This window comes from Megascapheus bottae, chromosome 18, assembly GCF_031878675.1.
Source record: "Megascapheus bottae isolate mThoBot1 chromosome 18, mThoBot2.hap1, whole genome shotgun sequence".
NCBI classification, from domain to species: Eukaryota; Metazoa; Chordata; class Mammalia; order Rodentia; family Geomyidae; genus Megascapheus; species Megascapheus bottae.
In genome coordinates this window covers 39255638-39280327 of record NC_143526.1, presented here as the reverse complement: position 1 = coordinate 39280327, position 24690 = coordinate 39255638, and the positions used below count along the sequence as shown (strand labels likewise).

Sequence of the window (24690 nt, the reverse complement as noted above, 5' to 3'; positions counted from 1 at the left end):
GGTTCGATTCCTCGGTACCCCACATACATAGAAAAAAAAAGCCCAAAGTGGTGCTGAGGTTCAAGTGGTAGAGCTCTAGCCTGGAGAAAATCCAAGGACAGTGCTCAGGCCCTGAGCTTAAGCCCAGAACTGTAAAAAAAAAAAAAAAAAAGAAAAAAAGAAAGAAAGAAAGAAAGAAAAGAAAGAGGGGCCGTGTGTGCAAAGGCTGAGGTTTCTTTTTTTTGTGGGGGGGACTCTCTCCTCCAGAGAGAAGCCATCTGGCAGGGAAGATTGCCCTGTAAAATGTCTGCAGCATCTCCTACCAGAACTTTCTCTGGATCCTGGGGAGCCAACTCCGTGGCTAAGGCCTTGGTTTTTTTTTTTTTTGCATTTCCTCGGGATTTGCTGCCAGGGTGGGAAGGGGAGGCCAGGACCTCTAGTTAAGCCCTGCACCATTAACAGTCCGCTTCCCAGGCTGGGGTTTGGGGGAGCCACAGCTCTCTGGGGTCCTGTTGGCAGATCCAGAGCCAGAGCTGGGCAGCTGTTTTCTTTCCCAAGAACAGAGCCGCGGCCCGGCCCCACGGGGATCACAGATGCGGGATTTGCTTTTTCATTAGCGTAATGCTGCCATTATTAACTAGGCTCACGAAAGGAAACGGCTGCACGGGCACGGGGGCGGCACGGGGGCGGCAGGCGGGCAGGCAGGGGGGCGGGCAGGCGGGCTAGGAGGAGGGCTAGGAGGAGGCCGAGGAGGCCGAGGAGGCCGCCAGGGCGAAGGTTCTGCAGAGGAAATGACTTGACATTCGCCTGCCCTTTGCAAATGGAAAGCAGGAAGGAGGGAGTGCGGGGGAGCGGGGAGCAGCGGAGGGGTCCCCCTCCCTCACCGTTCACCGCCACTCATCCCAGCCATCCATCAGTCACCTTCTTTGCCCCTTGCTCCTCTTCCACCCCATCGCCGATGACAATGTAGACAGCTTTGCGGCCAAACCTCTGTATGATCCTCTCGAAGCAGCTCTCCTTTCCTGCAGGGCAGCGTGGGGAGACCAGAAGGTGAGGCCCCAGGACCCCAGGCCAGCACCCAGCTTCCCCCGCCTCCATTCTCCACCCTTCTACCCAAGGCTGAGACCAGAGAGGTTGAGAAGTTCTCCCAGGAAAACACAGCTGTGTTTGCACGAGGCTCTGTTTACAAGTGAAGGAGAATGGACTGCAGAAGGCTATGAGGCCCCGGTGCCATCCCCAGAAGGGCAAAAATGAATAAAACCCCCAAACAAACAACAAAACCACAAAGGGCTGGAAGTTTGGCCTAGTGGAAGAGTGCTTGCCTAGCATGCATGAAGACCCAGGTTCGATTCCTTGGTACCACATACATAGAAAAAGCCGGAAGTAGTGCTGTGGCTCAAGTGGTAGGGCTCTATCTTGAGAAAGCCTAGGGACAAGTACTCAGGCCCTGAGTTCAAGCCCCAGGACTGGCCAAATAACAAAAACAAAAACCAACCCAACCCAAACAGACAAGCCCTCCCAAACAAGTGCACCTGCACAACAGGCTCAAATTTGATCCCAAGTACCCACAAAGAAAGAGTACTATGCTAAGAAGTTTTAGCCAGGTGCTAGCGACTCATGCTTGTAGCCCTGATACTCAGATGGTTGAGACTGAAAGACTGTGGTTTGAAATGAGACTGGGCAGGCCCAAGAGATTTTCTTCTTCAGTGATCCACCAAGAAGCCAGAAGTGGCGCTATGGCTCAAGTGGTAGAGCACCTGCCTTAAGCTTTAAAGCTCAAAGGCAGTGCCTGAGTGCTGAGTTCAAGCCCTGGTACTAACACACACACACACACACACACACACACACACGTTCTATATTGTTATTTTTTTTATAATTTAGAAAGAATAAAAGAACAAATGCAACGACAGTACTCACTAGACACTACACTGAAAAAGAACTATACAACTTATAGGCGAGGGAAAAATTGGAAGACAGCAAGGGAAAGGTAACCTTGTCTAAAAAGAAATGTACTCTTACTGGGCATGGTGGCTCACGTAATCCTAGCTATTCAGAAGGCTGAGATCTGAGGATTAAGGTTCAAAGCCAGCACGGGCACAAAAACCACCTGAGACTCTTATCTCCAATTAACCTCTAGAAAACGGGAAATGGAGCTTGGTTAAGGGTGGGGTGGTAGCCTTGAGCTGAAGAGCTTAGGGACAGTGCCCAGGCCGAGTTCAAGCCTCATGACCCACAAAAGAAAGAAAGAAAGAAAGAAAGAAAGAAAGAAAGAAAGAAAGAAAGAAAGAAGGAAGGAAGGAAGGAAGGAAGGAAGGAAAGAAAGAAAGAAAGAAAGGTACTCTTTACCTGATTTACAAAACTATAACCCTTCTGTATATCACCTTTCTAATAATAATACAAAAAAATTAAAGCCCAATGTAGTGGTACATACCTGGAATCCCACCTCTTGAGAGGTGGAGGCAGCAGAATGAGTTCAAGCCCAGCCCAGGGAAAAAGTTAGTGAAACCAAAACCAACAGGGGTAGAGCACTTTGCCTTGCATGTGCCAGGCTCTGGGTTCAACCCTCACAATAGAAAAGAAGAGAGGCTGGGAGGCTTGCAGGGCCCCCATGCTGGCCTGAACAGCACTTGACATTGTGTTAAAAGTTGGGAGAAATCAGTCCAGACCCAAAAAAAAACCCCAAAACCAAAACCCCACCCAGAACTGCTCTCCTTCTGGTCCCCAGTGGCTCACGGTTGTCATCCTAGCTACTCAGGAGGCTGAGATCTGAGGATCTAGGCTCAAAGCCAGCCAGTGCAAGAAACTCTGTGAAAACTGGAGCTGGTGTGGTGGCTGACGTGGCAGAGTGCTAGCCTGTGCTGAAGAGCTCGGGGACAGCGGCTAGACCCAGAGTTCAGGCTCCACGACCAACAAAAAACAAAACGTAACAACACAAAACTGTGCTTAAGAAAACACCTCCAAATGAGTAGCCACTGAGTTGTTTTGCGCCAGAAAAAGAGAAAGGTGAATCTTTCCAATTGGAAGCATCACTGCTGACTGTGTGTTGTGTGTGTGTGGTGCTGAGATTGGAACTCAGGACCTCACGCTTGTTGCCTATTCGTGGCACCAGCCACGTCTCAAACAGAAACATACTGCTTTGGCTTTTTCATCTATTCAGAAGAGAGATGAGGATAAAATATTATCAGCTGCCCTCCTGTGCCCAAGGTCAGGAGCGTTCGTAACTTGCCCTAGGCAGAGCGCCTGGCTCTGGCTGCTCACTCTGCCTGCTTCCTGGGGAAGGAGCTGCGTTTGGGGGTCCCCAATCCCACACCAGCCGCCTCCTGAGTCCGGCCCCTGCCCACCTGTCTTGGTGGCGCTGTAGATATTCTCGATGGGAAACACAGAGCCCAGGCCATACAGCAGCACCTTGGCCAGAGCAGGAATGAGCTGCGTGGTGGTGACCAGGACGTTGACACAGTTGGGCCTGAGGACAAAGGAGACCCTGGATCAGACCCAGAGGCACCACCAGGGCCTGCTGTGGGGGGTGGGGGCGTGGGGGGATATGGAGTGTGGTCATGTTAAGGTCGGGGGGAGCCACAGCTCTTCCTCCTGTAAACCTGACGCTGCCTATCCTGGAAAGCAATATGGCTGCCATGCTTGGCTGCATTTGGAAGCCAACAATGTGTGGTTTGTTTCTGTAAGTGCCACACACTGGAGCTCTAGGGCTCCAGGGAGTGGCTGGGGCCACATAGGAAGAGCCCAGGACACGAGGGAGAAGCAGGGACTGGGGTAAAGGAAGGTTCTGGTCTTTGGAGGAATCTGGATTCCTGCTGGGCCCAGGAGGTATCTGCAGCCCTGTGAGTAACTCGGGGCGCCCGGCACTAACAAGTGTGTAGAAATGGACATGCGGGGAGGAGGAGCAGGGGGAGCCTGGGCGGCCGCCCGTCCCTGGCTTGCCTGGAGTTAATGAGGCTCAGCGCCTTCAGAGAGTGCGTCAGCCACAGGTCTGTCAGGGCCTCCAGCTCTGCCCGCAGCTGCAGCCACGCCTCTCTCTTGGGAGCTCCGATCAAGCCTGCACACGGAAGAGGCAGGGCAGTGGTGTTAGAAAGGAGGACAGAGGCAGGGAAGGGGGTCTAACGTGCATCCTGAGTGTCCAAATCAGAGCGCCCCCAAACTCAATTCAATCCAGCGGCTCCTTCTCCCCTTCTCCTGGGACCAATTGATTGATCCATCCACAGACTGTGCTACCTACCTGTCATTTGTCTGCCCATCATCCATCCATCCATCAATTCATCCACCCACCCATCCACCCATCCATCCACCCATCCACTGATCCACCCACCCATCCACCCATCCATCCACCCATCCACTGATCCACCCACCTCCCCATCCACCCATCCATCCACCCATCCATCTACCCATCCACTGATCCACCCAACCCCCCATCCACCCATCCATCCACCCATCCACTGATCCACCCACCCATCCACCCATCCACTGATCCACCCACCTCCCCATCCACCCATCCATCCACCCATCCATCTACCCATCCACTGATCCACCCAACCCCCCATCCACCCATCCATCCACCCATCCACTGATCCACCCACCCATCCACCCACCCATCCACCCATCCATCCACCCATCCATCCACCCACCCACCCATCCACCCATTCATCTACCCATCCACTGATCCACCCACCTCCCCATCCACCCATCCATCCACCCATCCATCTACCCATCCACTGATCCACCCAACCCCCCATCCACCCATCCATCCACCCATCCACTGATCCACCCACCCATCCACCCACCCATCCACCCATCCATCTACCCATCCACCCACCTACCCATCCACCTATCCATCCACCCATCCATCTACCCATCCACTGATCCACCCACCCACCCACCCATCCATCTACCCATCCACCCATCCACCCACCCACCCATCCACCCATCCATCCACCCACCCACCCACCCACCCATCCACCCATCCATCCATCCATCCATCTACCCATCCACTGATCCACCCACCCACCCATCCACCCATCATCCATCTACCCATCCACCCACCCACCCATCCACCCATCCATCCACCCATCCATCTACCCATCCACTGATCCACCCACCCACCCATCCACCCATCATCCATCCACCCACCCACCCACCCATCCACCCATCCATCCACCCATCCATCCACCTATCCACCCACCCACACCTTCACAGTAATGTAACTGGCATCGAATGTGCTGAGATGAAGAGAACACACAGATTATGGAGCTAATGCTATTATGGTAGAAACAGTTTATAAGATAAAAAGCAACAACCATCAAGTTCTTTCTCTGTGCATGACCCTGTACTCTTAGCAAAGCTTCATTTCACTCCCGCATCCCTGTGGAGGATACTAATTTTATTTCTCTCTCTCTTTTTTTAAGGTGAGGAAACAGGCTTGGTGAGGTTGACTGACTTGCTCAGCACAGGAGGAGACAGTGGAGACAGGGCTGGTAACTGATCTCTGTGCTTGACTGTCTTCCCTCAGCCTGTGCTCCCTTAAGATAAAGTCCAGGGCCCACAGGACAGTCCTGCCTCGACTTAGCAGCCAGCTTTACCTGCTGCCATCGTCCTGATATCCTGCTATTCCAGCCTTGAGCCCCCTCCCTTTTTTTTTTCCCCACTGAGGTATCAAGCGTGCTCCTGCCCCAGGACCTTTGCATACACCATTCCAGAACCTGAACCAACCTCCTCTGTTCTCACCTCTGTTTTTACCTGGTTAAGTCCCTCCCTGTGCATTTTGGGCCAAGTCCCTGAAGTTTCTGCTGTCCCAATACATGGGACATCACTTCTTCCCATCACTCCACCTAACTGGTTTAAAATGGATCCTGTGCTGGGTCTTGATGCAGTTACAAACCTGAGCGCTCCCATGGGCTCATGGACAAGAGGGGTAGCAGGGCTGCCACGTTTGAGAACGAGTGACTTCTGACCCTCCTTCCACCTCAGTGTTTCCATCACTGGGGAATCTCAAAGTGCAGGTTCGCAGCCAGCCACCTGGGTGGGCCCAAGTCCTGCTTTTCTTGTTTTCTTGCAAGGCAGCCCAGGCTAGCCCGCCTCAACTCTAAGTTGTCCTTCTCAGCCTCACAGGTGCTGGGATTGCAGCCACACACTACCGTGTCCGGCAGAAGTCATGCATTTCTTCTTTCTTTCACATTTTTTTCCCTTTCTTTTTTGTGGGTCGTGGGGCTTGAACTCTGGGCCTGGGCGCTGTCCCTGAGCTCTTCAGCTCAAGGCTACTGCTCTACCCCTAGAGCCACAGCCCCACTTCCTGTTTTCTAGTGATTAATTGCAGATAGGAATCTCATGGTCTTTTGTGCCCAGGTTGGCTTTGAACTGCGCTCCTCAGATCTCAGCCTCCTGAGCAGCTAGGATGACAGGCGTGAGCCACGCGCCCAGCCAAGTCCTGCACGTCTAGCCGGCTTGCGGGATCATGCGAGGGCAGTGCGTGGCCCTCAGAGAGCAGCCCTCGGGGGCTTGCACTTCCTGGCTCCCCAGTGCCAGACTCGGCATGGGGGCCTGGGCGCTGCCTTCCTTCACACACACAGGTATTGCCCAGGCCGCAGCCAGGGCCACTTTCGTAAGCCTGCCAGGCTCCCCCATGTTCTGGGAGCAGAGCCTCCTGGAGTTACCTGGAGCCAGCTGCGGTGCATGAGCTCCCAGTGCAGTGCCTGGCATGGGGACGAGTGGGTAGGGGCACCAGGGGACCATCTGTCCTCCCACTTCTGGGCCTCCCTCTCCTGCTGCGGCACTCACCGCCCACGTTGTTGCGGTACGCGTTGTACATCTCCTTCACGCGCCGGTAGCGGAAAGCCAGCTTCCGCATCCAGTCCACGCCGCCGTGCACGCCCGCGCCCAGGCACAGGCCCGCCCCCGGGGCCGTGCTGTGGAAGCCGTCCGTGGAGAAGTTGTAGGTGCTAGGGAGGTGGACACGGGTGGCGTTAGTGTGAGCAGACCAGGCCCCGCAGACACGCCACGGGCCCTGGGGTGTGTGTAGCCAGGGCACACAGTGGTGGGAGCACTGGGGGAGGAGCAACACCCTGGCTTGGAAGATCCCCAAGAACCTATCAGCCGCTTCGAAAGTCCTCTACCTCCAAAAGGCTCTGAGCTGCGCACCAGTGCCTCAGGCTTGTTACCCAGCTTCTCAGGAGACTGAGATCTGAGGATCGCCGTTCAAAGCCAGCCCAGGCAGGACAAGCCGTGAGACCCTGGCCTCAAACCACGATCTCTTTGATCTCAGCCTCCCTCCCCTGTGGCTAGGATTGTAGGCATGAGACACCACGCACGCGAGGCACGGAACTGTAATAATTTTGAGTAAGGAGCTGAGGTTACACTTTCAGATCTCCTAGGGGAGCTTAGCATTTCCCAGCCATTCTACAAGCTGCCTCGCTTCCAACGGCTTCCACTGCCTTCTAGAACCCACATCCATGGAGCACCGTCCCTAGAAACTACACAGCCCCTTCAGCTCTCAAGAACTGCTTTTGGGCCGGGAGTGTGGCCTGGTGGTGGAGCGCTTGCCTAGCACGCGTGAAGACTGGGATTCGATTCCTGCGTACCACATACATAGAAAAAGCTGGAAGTGGCGCTGTGCTCAAGTGGTAGAGTGCTAGCTTTGAGAAAGTCCAAGGACTGGCAAAAAATTGTTTTTGAACATCACTTTAAAAAATGTACAAGGCAGTGGATGTAAGTGAACCTCTGAACAATATGAATAAAACTTACATGATGGTGATTTGAGGAACTGATCTGCTTATCCTGGGGCTTGAACTCAGGGCCTGGGTACTGTCCCTGAGCTTCTTTTGCTCAAGGCTAGCACTCTACCACTTGAGTCATATTCCCAATCTGAGAAATTGCTTTTTTAATTTAGAAAGTGAGTTTATCTATCCATCCATCCATCCACCCATAACCATTATCCATCCACACCTCCAACCCATTATCCATCCATTATCTACCCATCATCCACCCACCATCCACCCATCCATCCACCTACCCATTCACCCTCCATCTATCATCCATCCATCCACCCACCCATCCACCCACCATCCATCCATCTATCCACCCATCTATCTACTCACCCATCCACCATCTATCTATCCATTCATCCATTCATCCACCCACCTATCTACCCACCTTCCATCTATCCACCCCCCATCCACCATCCATCCATCCATCCATCCATCCACCTACCCATCCACCCACCATCCATCCATCTACCTATCCATCCATCCATCCATCCATCCACCTATCTATCCATCTGTCTGTCCATCCACCCCCCCATCCACCATCCATCCATCCATCCATCCACCTACCCATCCACCCACCATCCATCCATCTACCTATCCATCCATCCATCCATCCACCTATCTAGCCATCTGTCTGTCCATCCACCCCCCCATCCACCATCCATCCATCCATCCATCCATCCACCTACCCATCCACCCACCATCCATCCATCTACCTATCCATCCATCCATCTACCCACCTATCTATCCATCTGTCTGTCCATCCACCCACCCATCCATCCATCCATCCATCCATCCAGATGTATTCTTGGTCCAAATTCCCCACCTTAAATCCTGGCCATTGTCATCAGAGGAGACATCATCCACGTGGATCTGGTCACAGTCCTGTAGAAATTCACCAAGAAGAGACAAGAGCAACAGTGAGCTGCCTCTGGCAGTGGACTTTCTCGGCTGGAGGTGTGGCTGAGTGAAAGGGGCCTCGCCCAGCGTGCCCTGGAAAAAAGAGGAAGGGGAAGCCGCCCTCCTATGCTGAGTGGAGGGGTGGGCTCAGCTACAGTGTGGGGACAGGAGTCGGGGTCTAGTGTGGAGTTTCCACTGTATGTCAGAGGCCCTCAGATAAGTGCTCCTTTGCTCTTTCTTTTGGGTCCCCTTACAAATGATTAGATGACTGGAAATAAAATGTGTATATATTTCATCATCCCAGCCAAGAAGTTCTGCAGGGCAAAGAACAATGCCATTAATAGGACATGGTGGGTGGATACAAGACAGGACCCCCAGTGCCCAGCTCCCAGGAACAAGAGAGGCCCTGGCTGCGTTGGCCTGGCTCAGGTGCCTCCTTGGCTTGAAAAGCTCATCCCCTTCCAGGGAGTGATGTCAGAAGTCTCCAAGCCTCAGCTTCTCCACCCCATGATCTGATCCGTGCCCTCACTCAGGGAGCACTCGTCCCCTGCCATTCACCCATGGTGGCCTGCGGGTCTGCCCGGCTCCTTCCTTTCTTTAGACCATGTCAAGGGCTCAGTGGCCCCAGGCACCCAGGGCTGCCAGGCTGGGCTCTGTGAGTCTTTCTCTGGGCAGCTGCTTTAGAGGATGGAGGTGTAGCCCCAACTGTGCTGGGCTGATGGGAATGTTTGTGGAGGAGTTGTAATACCTAGGGCTAAGCGTGCTGGTGTGTGTGCAGTGTGTGTGCAGATATGTGTGCGTGTTAGGGGTGGGGGAAATGTGGGTGAGTGCTGGTGTGCATGGGTGTGAGTGTGTGCTGGTGTATGTGCATATGTGGGGCTGTATGCAGGTGTGTGTATGCTGGTGTATGCTGGTATGTGTGGCTAGGTGTGTGGATATGTGTGCTGGCGTGTGGGGGTATGGTACATGTATGCTGGTGTGTGTGTGTGTGTGTGTGTGTGTATATGCCGGCTGTTACTTGGTCTTAACGCAAGGCCTAGGTGCTGTCCAGAAACTTCACTTCTGGCTTTTTTGTGGTTAATAGGAGACAAGAGCCCTAAGGACTCTCCTGGCTGGGCTGGCTTTGAACTATGATACTCAGATCTCGGCTTCTTGAGTTTGCTAGGATTATAAGCATGAGCCACTGGCTCCAGGTGTAAAAAGACATTTTTAAATAGCGCCAAATGTGGACTCAGGGATGTCTCACTATTTGTGTCTCCCTCTCTGTTTCTCTGTCTTTGTCCGTCTCTCCTCTCTCTCTCTCTCTCTCTCTCTCTCTCTCTCTCTCTCTCTCTCTCTCTCTCTCTCTCTCTCTCTCTGTGTCTCTCCAAGCTGCTTGCAGCGTCTGCGTCCGACTGCCCGTCCCTCCCAGGTTGGCTCACGTGCAGGTATCTGGGGCCTTGGCCTGCAAGCTCCGGAGTTTGAGCTCTGCAGGCCACACAGAGGCAGCCAGCCCCAGATGCACACAAGCTCATGAAGTGGCTTTCAGAGGCAAGCCCAGAAACGGAGAAAACAGAATGAACAGCAGATTTCCCCAGTTCCCTGAAGACTGCACCCCGTCCCCAGCCTTCCTCAGACTCTAGACCCCCTCCCCGCCCCCCACTCAGCCCAGGGCTCCTGGGCTGGGATCCATGCTGCCTCTGTCAGGGGAAAGGCATGTGGGAAGGCTGCTTTCCTCATTTGTGAGGGGATTGTTGGGGCGCTCATAGCGACAACAGTAGCGATCACATTTCGGATTTCATAAAATACCACGACGCCCCTCTAGACGCTACCTCATACTGGACCAGCTGACCTGGATAGAGTTACCTGTGGGGCAGGGCCAGGCCTGGACACTGCACAGGACAGGGGCCCTCGGGGCCTCTGGGAGGAGACGCTGACCTGACAGTGCCCCTGTCCCAGCTGTGCAGGGGAGTGGCCGCTCTCCGGGGCTCTGAGCAGGAATAGCTGGCACAGAGTGAGGAGGGCTGCACAGCCCATGTGGGGATCCATCCAGTGCCACCCCTGCCTCAAGGAATTTCTGCTTCTGACTCAGAGAAGCACCTGCACAGAGCTTCGCAAGGCCTCCTTCCCAACCCCAGCAGCTCCGCCCTCCCAGCCCCACCTGTGCCTCTGATGGCTCTGAGTGAAGGGAAGTGTGTCACAGCCACTTGGGGACCAATGTCCAGCACCTGGGGCCAAGGCCCAGGCAGGCCTCAGAGCAGCCACGGCTCCATGGACTGCACAAAGGCGGGTGAAGAAGGGAGCCTGCTCCACGCCACCACCTATCAAGTTCTCACACCTGCTGAGACCTCGGCTGCTTTACACACAGGTGCCAGGAGCTTGCACATCTGGCGGGAAGCAGCGGCTCTGTACAGAAGGCACTGGGGTGGCCTGTGGTCAAAGGATTTGTAGCCTTACTGAAAAAAAGAAAAAAGTGTGCTGGTATTTGTTTCAAAGCCAGCCTGGACAGACAAGTCCATGAGACTCTAATCTCCAATTAACCGCCGTAAAAGCCAGAAGAGAAGCTGTGGCTTAAGTGGTAGAGTGCCAGCCTTGAGCTAAGAAAAAAATCTCAGGGACAGTGTTCAGGCCCTGAGTTCAAGGCCCACGTGGGGTACACAAGCACAAAAGTTTCCATCTTAGTCCACGGCTCATCACTGCGGCCCCAGGAGATCTGTAAACATTTGTGTCGATGAACATATTAAATAGAAAATGTCAAGAAGAAAATAGCAGGACTTCAGCAGAATGGCCAATGGAGATGCCCAGAAGAAGGGACAGCCTGTCGTGTCTCAATAAACCACGAGTGGACACAGGGGAGCCTTCAGTGACAACAGTTCTGCTGGTATCTGACTCATGTCTGTCATCCTAACTACACAGGAGGCTGAGCAGTGGCTCAAGTGGTAGAGCACTTGCCTTGAGTTACAGAGCTCAGGGACAGCGCGCAGGTCCCATGAGTGGGGGTGGAGGGAGGGGAAGAAAAGAAAAGGAACAAGTGGAGCTTCTCATAGATAGAGTGGGGAGGAAAGGAAGGAGGGTGCCCTGCCCCAGCCCAGCCTGCCCTGCCCTGCTCACACAAACCTCCAGGTCGTTGAAGAACAGGTGTGTGTCAGCCAGGTTGAAAATCATCTCTTCCATCATGAGGCCGATGCGCACAGACGTGGTGGTGTCCTGTGGAGAGATGGGCCGGGCCTGTGAGCGCAGCCTGGGGCCCAGCATGGATTCCTCTGCAGCTCCTGACCTTTGGGCCACACCTGCTTCCTGGGACTCCCAGAAAGCAGCCGTGGAAGGGCAAGGGCGGTTCAGGTTCTGCATGCTAGGATGCACAACGTGAGTTCTGAGAGTCCTGGGAGCCCATGTGGGTCGGGGGTCCCCCCGGGGTCCCTACTCCTGCCATGTCAGCATCTGAGTTGGCTGACAGAATGCCCTGTAGGGACAAAGTCACAAACCCAGGCACACCAGGCCACCATTAGGAAACCGAGGGACTCCAGAGCAGGGCTGTCGTCCAATCCCGCGTTACCCCCCTTTGTGTCTTGGGGGCCTCCCTGAGGTGTGCTTCCTGCTGGACGGCAGGGGGTGGCAAGGCATGGGCCCTGAGGCAGGCAAACCTGGCCTGTTCTGCTTGCACCTGGCTCTGAGCCCAGCCCACTGCCTGCTTTCTCAGCTGCATACTTTTTTGTTGTTGTTCTGGGAAGGCAGTGAAGAGTGGACTATCCATTCCACAAAGCCTAAAGATTGTAGAAAAATCCTCCCCCCCCCTCCACACCCGTCCTGGGGCTTGAATTCAGGACCTGGGCACTGCCCTTGGGCTTTCTTCAGGCTAATGAGCTACCACTCCAGCCACAGCACCACGTCTGGCTTTTTGGTGGTTAACTGAAGCTAAGAGTTTCAAAGACTTTCTCCTTGGTCTGGCTTCAACTGTGATCCTCAGATCTCAGCCTCCTGAGTAGCCAGGATGACAGGTGTGAGCCCCCCGTGCCCTGCCCGTGTGTGGGGGGTGGGGGCGCTGAGGAGGAAACCTGGGCCTTCGCAAGCGTTCTGCTCTGAGCTATAGCCCAGCTCGGAAAACTGAATTCTTATCTTGGATTTTGCAAAGTCAGAAATGGTGCTGAAAACCAAACAATAACCAAGTCTGTCACTCAGAAGTCAGGATTCAACTGTCACCCCCCCCATCCCCTAAATCAGCCCACATTAAAAAGCTGTGGCTTCTGGGCAAAAAGAGCTGGTGGGTCCCTGGGCTGTGGTTTTTTATGTACTTTTCTTTGAATAACTCCATGAACCTAAAACTACACACAAAATTGGAAGTAAAGGAATGGCTAAGTGGTAGAGCACCGGCCTTGGGCAATAAAGCTGGACAAGACTGCAGGCCCTGAGTTCAAGCCCTAGTACATACAAGGAACCAATCATTCTCCCCCTGAAACAAAACTATCCAGAGATGTTTACGGGGTTGAAAATGAAAAAGAGAACAGCATACATTTGTAATTCAATTGTTCTAGGGGAACACTCATGCTTGTGAATAAGGAGTCTCACTGCAAGATGTACTTACAGACTTGCTGGTGAACTGCAAAGGACTGGGACCCATCAGCTGCGCAGGGGACGAGAAACACAAGAGGAAGGAGCGGGTACCGGTGTTGGGGTACCGGTATTCACACTTGTAATCCTGGCCACTCAGGAGGCGGAGCTCTGAGGATCTCAATTCAGAGCCAGGCCAGACAGAAAATTCCTCCAGACCCTCATCTCCAAGTAAGCAGTTAAAAACCCAGACTGGAGGTGTGGCTCAAATGGTAAAGAACCAGTCATGTGCAAGAAAGGAAAGCAAGCAGAATCTGAAGAAACAGGAACTAAACGTGATGTCCAAAGCAAACTTCTGTTCGACCTAGAATACTCCAATATATGTACAGGTGGAGAGCTACAAGGATTTTGTGAAGTTAAAAAAACAAGAGCCCAGCACCCACACCATCTTAGAGTACTCTCTGTCCCCCAGAGGGTTCCGAAACTCTGCTTGTTCATACAGTCATACATTAGCATGTTTGTTCCCTACCCAGGGGACTTAAGGGAAGCTGGCTGTGCAGGGAAAGGTGGGTCTATAGCCCAGAAAAGCACGCCTGTCCCAGGAGTTGGGGAACTCCATGCTTCTCTGGCTGGAGTAGACTGCTTCACCTAAGCAGAAACTGTTTTACAAGCATCCCAACAACAGGGAAATTCAAAGGAAATGCAATTTGGTAGAGGCTGGCTAGTCATTTCTGAGAAGCCCATCTGGAGTAAGGCCTAGATGAAAACTTGCCCTCTCATCTCAGGCTGCCTGCTGTGTGGGGTTCTCACTCTCTGTAAACCCGGCCTGCCCAGGTCACCCTAAACATGCAGAGTGAGGGTGTCCAGTGCCTGACCCAGATGAAAAAATGCTGAACACGGGCTGGGCTGGGGCCTAAGCTGCTCTCATGAAAGTGCACACAGGCTGGGTGCTGGTGGCTCATGCCTGAATTCCCAACTATTCGGGAGGATAAGATCTGAGAGGGGCTGGGAGTTTGGCCTAGTGGTAGAGTGCTTGCCTAGCATGCACAAAGATCTGGGTTCCATTCCTTGGTACCACATACACAGAAGAAGCCAGAAGTGGTTCTGTGCCTCAAGCAGTCTTGAGAAAGCCCAAGAAGAGTGCTCAGGCCCTGAGTTCAAGCCCCAGGATTGGCAGAGAGAAAGAGAGAATAGAGCACCAGCCTTGAGCTCCAATTTTCAAGGACAGCGTCCTGGCCAAGCCCCAGAACGGACACTCACACAGAGAAGGGTGGCTGACAGAGGATGCCAACTCCAGCAACTGTTGCTGCTGGCCAGCCACCCACAGACCCCCAGATCCTTCAGGTTCTCACAGAGGGAAGGCGGGAGGGCAGTGTGCTGGCCGGGAGGGGTGCCTGGCCGCAGTGTCACTCCAGCCTTCTCGCAGTCAGGGTTGCGGCCTGGGGCCAGGCCGGTGTCCCAGGCCCTGTCTGGGCACGCAGACTTCCCTTCTCCTGCTCAGGGTGGGCCCGCCCACTCTGTAGACCACAGAGAAACCTGTCAGCTTGCTGTCACCTCACTCTTCTCTGGTGACACCCCCTCCCCCAACTTCATGACAACGCACTTCTGCCTCTATTCTGGCCCCATCCAGGAAAGAAAGCACAGTGCATACGAGGGAGACAAAACCAGTCACAGCCAAATCAACCAGGCCTTTCCAAAGCCACTGCCAAGTAGGTGCTTAGAGGCTGAACAAAGACTCCTTCTGCCAGGTGGAGGAAATGGCTGACGGGAAGCCTTCATTAAGCCCGGCCTGCTAGAGCCCATCTCCCTCCAGGTGTCAGCCAGAGGTGAGGCATGGATTAACACACAAAGCCGGCCTGGGACGACGCCTCTCCTCCCTGCGGTTAGCTTGGAGTAATAAAGTTGTCATTAAAAGAAAGAATTTAATGGTTTTAATTGGGTTTAATGACTTGGAAACTCTTGGAAAACAGATCAGTTTTGTTGGAATTAAAAACCTTTCTTTTTTTCTTTTTAAAGAAGACAAGGTAATGCTGGTAGTAAAAAAAAAAAAAAGACTGATTCACACATTTGAAGAGTACGGGGAAAACCACACACTCTCACACACACTCACACACACACATTCACACACACTCACACACTCACACACACTCACACACACACTCACACACACACTCACACACACTCACTCACACACACACTCACTCACTCACACACACTCACTCACACACTCACACACACACACTCACACACACTCACACACACACTCACACACACACTCACACACACTCACTCACACACACACACTCACTCACACACTCACACACACACACTCACACACACACACACACACACACACACACACACACACACACCCCATGGCTTCTTGGGAAGTTTGGGAGGAAGACGAGGGGACCGGGAAGGGTTTTCTGCCTGCCCCACTGTGAACTCGACTGAAAGCTGTGGGCTGATCCGTGCTCAGAAGCCCCACAGCCCCACAGCCCCACAGTGTGTGGATGGCAGGGACAACAGAGGTGCCCTCACTCGGGCTCCCTGGCCTCTCCTGTTTGTCCTTGTCGCCTCTGAAGGACACTGTCTGCTAGGTCAGACTGATTGCTTTGATTTATCTGAGCAACAGAGCTGTGCAGTGGCCGCCACGGGCCCGCCTTGCCCAGGGCATGGCACTGGCTCTAGTTAAAGCGGGCCAGTTCTGCACAAGCCTGGATGAGACAGGTCCAGCGGGGGCCGCTGGCCAAACCCTGGGTTTGGGTGACATGGGGACCTGAGTGTCTGCACAGCCTGTGGAGCTGGGCCGAGCCATGCCTCAGTGTACCCAGCAGCTGGGCAGCCACAGAAACGGTGACCACCTGACACTGTCACAACACAAGGGGTGGTGGGGCCCCACCCCCACCCCAGGGACTGGTGACCATGGGCTATGGGACAGGGGTGTCATTCCCCTTGTCCCCACCGGTAACCCAAAGCCCTTCCTGTCACCAAATTCAACTTCTTCTCAAGAAGTAACAGTGCTCAGATATTTGGTAACTTTGTCCCCAAAGCTCCCCTACCCACAGCTCTAGGTGACACCCCTGCGAGGGGATCTCTCCCAGCTCTGAAGGTGGGGCTCCCCTCCTGGGACCCAGCTCTCTCCCCTCACATCCCAACGTGGGGCCAGCCTGAGGAACACACACACACACACACACACACAAGATGCACCCATCAAATACATAGTGAGCATCTTCTAAGTAACAAACTAGTGGGAAGAAATCATAACACACAAGAGTTAATTCAGTGTGTCTGAGGTTCAGCTGCTCAGCTCTGGGAAGCATCTCCATGGACCACCGGAAGCAGCAGTTCTGGGGTACAAGCAAACACCCCACAGGAGGGGACCGGTGCAGGAGGAAGGAGCAGCCTCTGGGCTGTGTGGGGCATGGATGAGCTGCCCCAGGGAGGCTCCTGCTGGGAAGATGGGGTGTGGGCAGCTTTGTGGTGGAAGGGAAGGGCTGTTCAGGTGTCTGCAGCCAATTTCCGGCAAAGGGAAACATGTGCAAAGGCCCTGGGGCCGAAGACTGTGTGAGATGGAGTGCCACAAAGAAAGGTGGAGTGGCTTGGCCAGGGGGAGAGGAGGGTAGCTGGGACAGGGCTGGGTTCTGTGGGTGCCATCTAAGGACCTCCACAGGCTTCCTGGGCACCCACTATGCGCTTGCTAAGTCCTGTGAGGCTGGAAATCTTCACCCCATGCTCATGACTAAGTTCACTACAACATTCACACCACATTCATGACCGCATTAATTACCACCTCATTACCATGTTCACATGGATTAGCATGGGCACACGCCATTATCATACCCAGGCAGCTCGTTTCTATCTCCACACTGCAGCCGTTACCATCTTCAACCAGTCACTGCCGGCTCACTCATGCCAGCTGCAGTCCATGCTGCAGCAAACCTGCAGGCTCACCCACCCCGATGCCCAAAGCAGCCAACACTATGCCATCCTATGATTTTTCCTAGTTCCTCCATCCCTGAACATCGCGAGGGCTCACTCCTGAGGGGCCCTTAAACTGCCTGCTCCTCCTGGGACTGAGGTCTGGGCAGGGGGTATGTACTAGGCTCCCCCCTTCTGCCAGCCCAAGGGCGGGAAGTTCATGAACTCCCAGAGGAAGGCAGGGGAGTGGGTGGGGGACCCCATTTCCTTGTCAAAGGCAGCCCCCCTGCCTGCCACCCAGCAGTGACACCTCACCACCGAGGGAGGCCGGTGGAATCCCTGCAGGTTTTGTACAAGCTCAAAAACCCTATTGTTGGGCTAAGTAGTGTTAAAAAAAAAACCCAGGCGGGCACGGGGATGGGGGAGAGGGGGTGCTCTTCAACCCACTAGTTAATGTCAGCGAAATCCACCCCTTATTCCGGTTTCCAGGGTTCCCGGGGTGTGTGTATTCAAGCAGTCCCTGTGAACGACACCCCTCATATTTCTGGGTAACAAAAGAACTTCTTCCACGGTGTACTTTGCACTTTGTGGAAGCTTTTGGGGGGTGGGGTGGGGGGGATGAAATTCCTGTAGAGAAAGGTGGGAGGGGAGTAGGGACAAAGTTGGCAGAAGTCTCAGGAAGCACTTGGCATTTGGGAACTGTGTGGGTGGAAAAGTGGGAGGGCAGGGGTGGGGGAGGTTCTTTCTCACCCCAACTTCTCAGCCCCTGCAGAAGAATCAGGAGAAAAGGTGGTTCCAGCCCGGGGCACAGGCTTCAGATGTGCTCGTTGGGCATCACCTGGTGGACGCGTCCTCAGCTTTCCAGTCAAGGCTGGTGCTCTAGCACTGGAGCCGCACACCCCTGGCTTCTTACTGGTTCATGGGAGACGCGAGTCTTATGGGCTTTCCTGCTTGGGCTGGCTCTGAACCGAGATCCTCAGATCCCCAGTCTCCTAAGTAGCTAGGAGGCCAGGTGGGAGCCATCAGCATCCAACAAAATAATTCTTTAAAGCCTTTCACAAGAGATCCCCCCCCCCCCACACTCCTGCCCCCAGGTCCCTCACTCACATTACTAGGAACCATTTCCGCCTTCCTCCGCCCCCACTCCCTGTTTCCTTACTGACCCCTTCAAAGTGGCCAGGAAAGCACCCCCCCACCCCGCGCCCCTTCCCATCCCACTTTGCCAGGCTACAAAAGAAAATAAGCATTAGTGTGGGACCACAGCCCACACTAGACCCACCCCCCTCAGCCAAGCAGGCTTTATCTGCACAAGGACCAAGTAGCTGTCATTGAGTGTCAAAGAGCAGGAGGTGGGAAAGATTTCACTGTGAGCTTTAACCCCCAGTGAGAGAAAGAAATCTCTAACTTCCCCACTAATCCTCTCCAAATTGTATTCATCTTGACTTAATCCACCTCCACCGAGTGAATTAGGCTGTATTTATTTGGAGAGTTCGCTTTATAGGGTTCCAGGGCTTGTGTTTTGCTTAGGCAGGCTGGCTTTCCGGGCTTTCGGAGCAGACCGCAGGCCAGGCCCGGCCCCCAAGCATCCAAGGTGCTCATGTGACCAGGAAGAAAAATAAACACAGCTGAATCGGGAGAAATCGGGAGGTTTTCTCATTAAAGAAATAAAATAAACAGATGTCCTTAAGCACTTTGGCTTGTGTGTGCATGGAAAACTCCAGATGTCGGGGAGTGGGGGATTATTGGGGGGTGACAGCCATGGTTTAGGGCCCCAGCTCTCCTCACCCCACTCCCAGGGTTGGTGAATTTCATTTGAACCCTACAAATAGGTTTAAACTGCTGGATCAGAGAACTAGGTCTAATTTTCTTTTTCTTTTTTTTTTTTTTCCAGTCCTGGGCTTGAGCTCAGGGCCTGAGCACTGTCCTTGGACTTTCTCAAGGCCAGAGCTCTACCACTTGAGCCTCAGCACCATTTCTAGCTTTTTTCTATGTATGTGGTACTGAGGAATCGAACCCGGGTCTTCGTGCATGCTAGGCAAGCACCTTAACCACTAGGCCAAACTCCCAGCCCTTGTCTAAAATTTTTTTGCAAAGCAGGGCCTGACCCGCCACGCTGCCAATGCCTGCAGGGTCCGCGTGGAGCCCAGGCTGCTGACGTGGATTTTGGAGTAGAAAACTGGGATCACAGGAGAGCATCCTGAGGACAGGGTCTAAGGAGGTCTGTGGAGGCAGAGGGGCACAGGGGCAGTAGTGGGGTGAATGACCATGTTCCAGGCCTCTGCAGGGCACAGAGGTGGGTGGCAGCTGGCTCTGCTGTCTTTCTCTGGACAGGGGTGTCTCCTCAAGGAGTGGAGGGGGGCCCAGCATGGAGCTTATCTGCATCCCCACAAGAGGGAAGTACAGATAGCTTGCAGCACAGACAAAACACTTGTACAGTATACCGGAGCAGGCCAACACAGAGAGAGAGAGGACTTCAGTCTCCAGCGGTCAGGGTTACATTTATGATAAGCAGCTTGGATCTCAATAGCCTCTTTCCCAACCCCAGCTGGGAGAAGAGCAGAGGCCCCAGGAAACTGAGAGGAGTGGCAAATGCAGCTGCTCCAGCACTCCACAGGATGCAGGGAGATCCAGATACCTCAAAGATGCTAGATTCCCAGTCTGGGGAGAGGAGATGGACAGGAGGAGGAGCGAGGGCAGCTGGGATAGCTAGTCCCCCTTGGGGGGGGACCAGGAAGAGAGTGTGGTTCGTGTGTAAACTCAAACACCCCGTTTTGAAATGTTTCCTAATCCCTTCAGCTCTGTCAGGATTCTTTCTCTAAGTAAACAGCAAATCCTCTCTTGGCCAGGATGAGAACTGCTTGGGTTTCTGCTCAGTGTTCTCCCTCTGGGAGAACATCCCTCTTCCTCAGTCTCTTTGGTTGGGATGGGAATGGAGATGGAGCTGCCTTGCTCCCGCAACTCCTACACCAGGAGTGAGCTGTGGATCTAGGCTAGCCAAGGACACCCACAGACCTACAGAAGGCCACAGCATCCGTGCAGACAAGGAGATTTGCGTCTAGGAGCTGTGCTCTAAATTCAGGAAGAAGTTCCCTTGATACAGATGGCTGAGAAGGAATCACTATGTGGATAGCCCAAGAACATTGCCGGAACTCCTGGATCTAGCCAGATCTGAATCCCAAATGTCCGCAGGTTTTTCAAATATTGTGATCTGATAAATTACCTGGGTAGCTTCAGCACGCTTGGCTTCAAACTGAGACTCCTGCTTGATATAAGCTATTAACAACCAAGCTCCTTTGCCTTCATCTACTGCAGAGAAGGAGAGGTGGATGGAAGGCATAGCTATAACGTCCATGACAAAAATCCCAACTACAAATATGCCCTGTTCTGTCAATCTGCAGGGCTCCAAGCTCTGTCTGTTCCTGTAGGCCCTTTCTGCTTCTCTGGATTGCAAGTTTCTCTGGAACTCCACATCCATGTGTCCAGACACACCCTAGAACCCTCCAACACAAATAATTTTACCTCCCTGCCACTTTTCTCCTGTATTCTTTTTGTTTGTTTGTCGTAGGGGTTTGAACTCTGGGCCTGAGCACTGTTCCTGAGCTCTTCAGCTCAAGGCTACCACCCTATCCCTTGAGCCACAGCACCACTTCCAGTTTTCTGGTCGTGAAGAGTCTCACAGACTTTAGTGCCTGGGCTGGCTTTGAACCACGATCCTCAGATCTCAGCCTCCTGAGTAGCTAGGATTACAGGCGTGAACCACCATGCCTGACTGGGCATTCTTTTTTTACTGTGCATTTTTTGAGCTAGAAATTGTCACTACCCATTCTTCTTCCCTCCTTGCAATTTAATGACACATGACTAACTCCTCCCCCTGCCCCAAAAGGCCATCTTTTCTGGACTCCCTTGCTGCTAGGTGTGGTCACATGACCAAGTTTTATCCAATGGGGTGTGAGCAACAGTGATGTGTATATCTACTGGTTCTGGCCCTTCAAAGAGAGGGATAAAATAGGAAAGTAACATACAAAGATAGTCCATAGTCCTCGTCCTCTTCTCCTTCTCCTTTTCCTTCTCCTTCTTTTTGTGGGTCATTGGACTTGAACTTGGCCTGGGCATTGTCCCTGAGCTCTTCAGCTCAAGGCTACCACCCTACCCCTGGGCCTGGATGTTGTCCCTGAGCTCTACAACTCAAGGCTACCGCCCTACTCTTGAGCCAAGTCCCACTTCCTGTGTTCTAGTGGTTAAATGGAGATAAGAGTCTCAGGTCCTTTAGTGCCCGGGCTGGCTTTGAACCTTGATCCTCAGATCTCAGCCTCCTAAGTAGCTAAGATTACAGGGGTGAGCCACTGCACCCAGCTTTCCCTTTCTTCTTGGTGGAACATGATAAGGCTGAGCTGTAATTTGTCTTGCCAGTAAGAGGCAAGACCCCAGTCATGGAAGGGATAGGACTCCAGAGCCCCCAGACTGGCCAGCAGCAGCTATAGCTCCAACTGTTCTACCTTGACTGCGGGAAGACAGCTTTTATCTTGATATCTTTGGTCTCTTTTTGTTGAAACTGGAAAATAAAAATATTCCTTTCACCCACACTGAACAATGATGAGGTAAACAAACTGAACAAACCAATCTCTTACAATGAAATTGTGGAAGCATCAGGGAAATGCCAACCAAAAAGAGCCCAGGTCCAGATGGATTCACTGCGGAATTCTACAAGACATTTAAAGATGAAATAACACCTATACTCTTGAAACTCTTCCAAGAAATAGAAACAGAAGGAGATATACCAAATTCATTTTGTGAAGCTAATATTACTCTCATCCCCAAACCAGGGAAAGACCCAACAAAAAAAGAAAACTACAGACCTATCTCTAATGAACACAGATGCAAAACTCCTCAATAAAATATTGGCCAACAGAATCCAGAAACAAATTAAAAAAATCATACACTATGATCAAGTGGGCTTCATCCCACAGATGCAAGGCTGGTTTAACATTCGCAAATCAATCAATGTAATACATCACATCAATAGAGCTAAGGATAAGAATCATACGATAATTTCTCTGGACGCGGAGAAGGCATTTGACAAAACACAACATCCATTCATGTTGAAAGCACTAGAAAAAATAGGAATAAGAGGTACATTCCTCAAAATAGTGAAAGCCATATATGAAAAACCTACAGCCAGTATCCCTAATATGTGGCTATTAAATCCAAAGAGTACAAGAGCAAGGATGCAATAACTGCATACCCAAAGCTATGGACATGGTAATGGAAATATAAACATAACATATAGACATATAGACATAAAAACCTATGACTCTATAGACATAATGTTTTATTTCTTAAATTAATATGTTTCTATGACATACAAACCCTTAGCCTAATTTTGATTAAGTTCTAAATACTAAGTCCCAGTGATTGTAAATAGAGATTCCCTCCTTGAACACTTGTTTGTTAAACTTGTCATTTAAAATATGATGTAAAAATCAACATTAATAAATTCTTTAAAAAAAAAGTTAAAAGGACAGAAAAAAAAGAACTAATAACAATCCACAAAAGATTAAAAGACTAGCCCTTTTAAGAATCAAGAACCCAAATAATTGCAGTGGAAACAATCCAGATGCCTTACTGCAGATGAATGGATACAAAAAAAATGTGGTATATATATGTACAATGGAATTCTACATAGCCAACAGACAAAATAAAATAATGGCATTTGCAGGGAAGTGGATGAATCTAGAGCGAATCATGTTGAGTGAGACAAGTCAAGACCTAAGGAACAAAAGGCATATGGTATCCTTAATATGTGGCTATTAGGTCCAAACCATACAAGAGTGAGGACTCAATATTTGCGCACCCAATGCTATGGACGTGGTATTGGAAATATAAACACAATTACATACGCATAAAAAATTATGACCCTAGGGGCTGGGAGTTTGGCCTAGTGGTAGAGTGCTTGCCTAGCATGCATGAAGACCCGGGTTCGATTCCTCGGTACCACATACATAGAAAAAAGCCAGAAGTGGTGCTGAGGCTCAAGTGGTAGAGCTCTAGCCTTGAGAACGTCCAAGGACAGTGCTCAGGCCCTGAGCTCAAGCCCAGGACTGGCAAAAAAAAAAACCAACACAACAATTATGACTCTATAGACATAATGTTTTTTACATAGATTAATATGTACCCATGAGACACAAACCCTCAGCCTAATTTTAATTATGTTCTAAAATCTAAGTGCCAGTGATTGTATATAGAGATTCCCTTCTTGAATACTTGTTTGTTAAACACGTCATTTGTAATAGACATAAAAATCAATGTTAATAAATTCTTTAATAAAAAAGAACCCAAATAATAAATGAACAACTGAACAAAACAAAAAAAAATATTCCTTTCTCACCTTCTAGAGAGCTGGGGTAGGGATGGAAGATTCTAGAGGAATCACAAAGATTTCCCAAGCGCACAGAAAGTCCTACTCTTACTCTCTCTTGGACAAGTTGCTGCCAGTGAGCCTCAGTTCTTGAATCCAGTGGCCCTCTACGTCCTCCCATCTCTGACTCCCAGGGGACCGTAGAGCTCATGGTCCCTTGAAGGCTGTTGACGCTCAACCTGCTGATTGCTTCCTTGTGGGAACATGGCATGGCCAGGCTTCCCAATTTTTCAAGAAGAACTGGAATTCTAGATTGTTTTGGTCTGTGCAATCTCCTGATTTCCAAATGTTGGCTACAAATTCACATTTTTTGGTACACGCTGGAGGCCAAACAAAAATATCTGCAGGATGAATTTGGCTGCTGGCCACCAGTTCAGAATTTCCAGTTTGATTCTATTTTCCTTCCTATCTTTTTTTTTTTTGCCAGTCCTGGGCTCGAGCTCTGGGCCTGAGTACTGTTCCTTGGACTTTCTTAAAGCTAGACAGCACCACTTCCGGATTTTTTTTTTTTTTTTTTAATGTATGTGGTACTGAGGAATTGAACCTGGGTCTTCGTGCATGCTAGGCAAGCACTCTACCACTAGGCCAAACTCCCGGCCCTTTCCTTCTTATCTTTAACAAATACTTGACACCCAGAAAGTGAGAGGTTGTGGCCTGCCCACCATTCCCAGACCACTGAGCAAAATAGCAGAAAAGTCTGGCCTTCTGAGCCTTCCCGAGTTAGGGACTGTCTTGATTGGTTCATTCAGTATTTATCAAGCAAAATTCTGTCCCCTATACTGTGCCTGGTTGGATAAAAAAATCATGTTCATTGTCCCTGCCCTTAGAGCCTGTAAGGGAGACAGACCTAGGTGCCTCATCTTGGTATAAATGAAGACAAGCAAATAAACATTTGTGGGGAGAGAGGCAGTTCAGATGGAAGGGAGTGGCTAGGCCTGTCATAGGACTACACAGTAAAAATGAGAACTGGAGTGGGGAGCAGTGGTGTGCGCCTGTAGTCCAAGCGACTCAGGAGGCTGTGGTAGGACGATCACGGAACCACCACATAGCTGGCTTGGGCAGCACCTGGAATTGGGCCACGAGTATGGCCCAGTGGTAGAGTGCTTCAAAGTTAAAGAGGGAGAGGGAAGGAAAAGATAAATGGCATGTAAGTTGAAAAGGGCATTCTAGAACATTCTAGAT

General features: G+C 51.7%; 1 protein-coding gene across 2 annotated transcripts in view; it reads right to left on the bottom strand.

Annotated features, from left to right (window-relative positions):
• Positions 1-24690, bottom strand: part of Eya2 (EYA transcriptional coactivator and phosphatase 2) — a 61870-nt gene that overhangs the window by 1696 nt on the left and 35484 nt on the right. For both annotated transcript variants that reach the window (XM_090352471.1, XM_090352472.1), the window contains exons 8-13: positions 11742-11831; positions 8572-8630; positions 6763-6923; positions 3916-4030; positions 3321-3442; positions 901-1001 (exon numbers count right to left, since the gene is read on the bottom strand). In XM_090352471.1, the coding sequence (XP_090208597.1) occupies positions 901-1001; positions 3321-3442; positions 3916-4030; positions 6763-6923; positions 8572-8630; positions 11742-11831 (648 nt within the window). The remainder of the gene's footprint in view (positions 1-900; positions 1002-3320; positions 3443-3915; positions 4031-6762; positions 6924-8571; positions 8631-11741; positions 11832-24690) is intronic.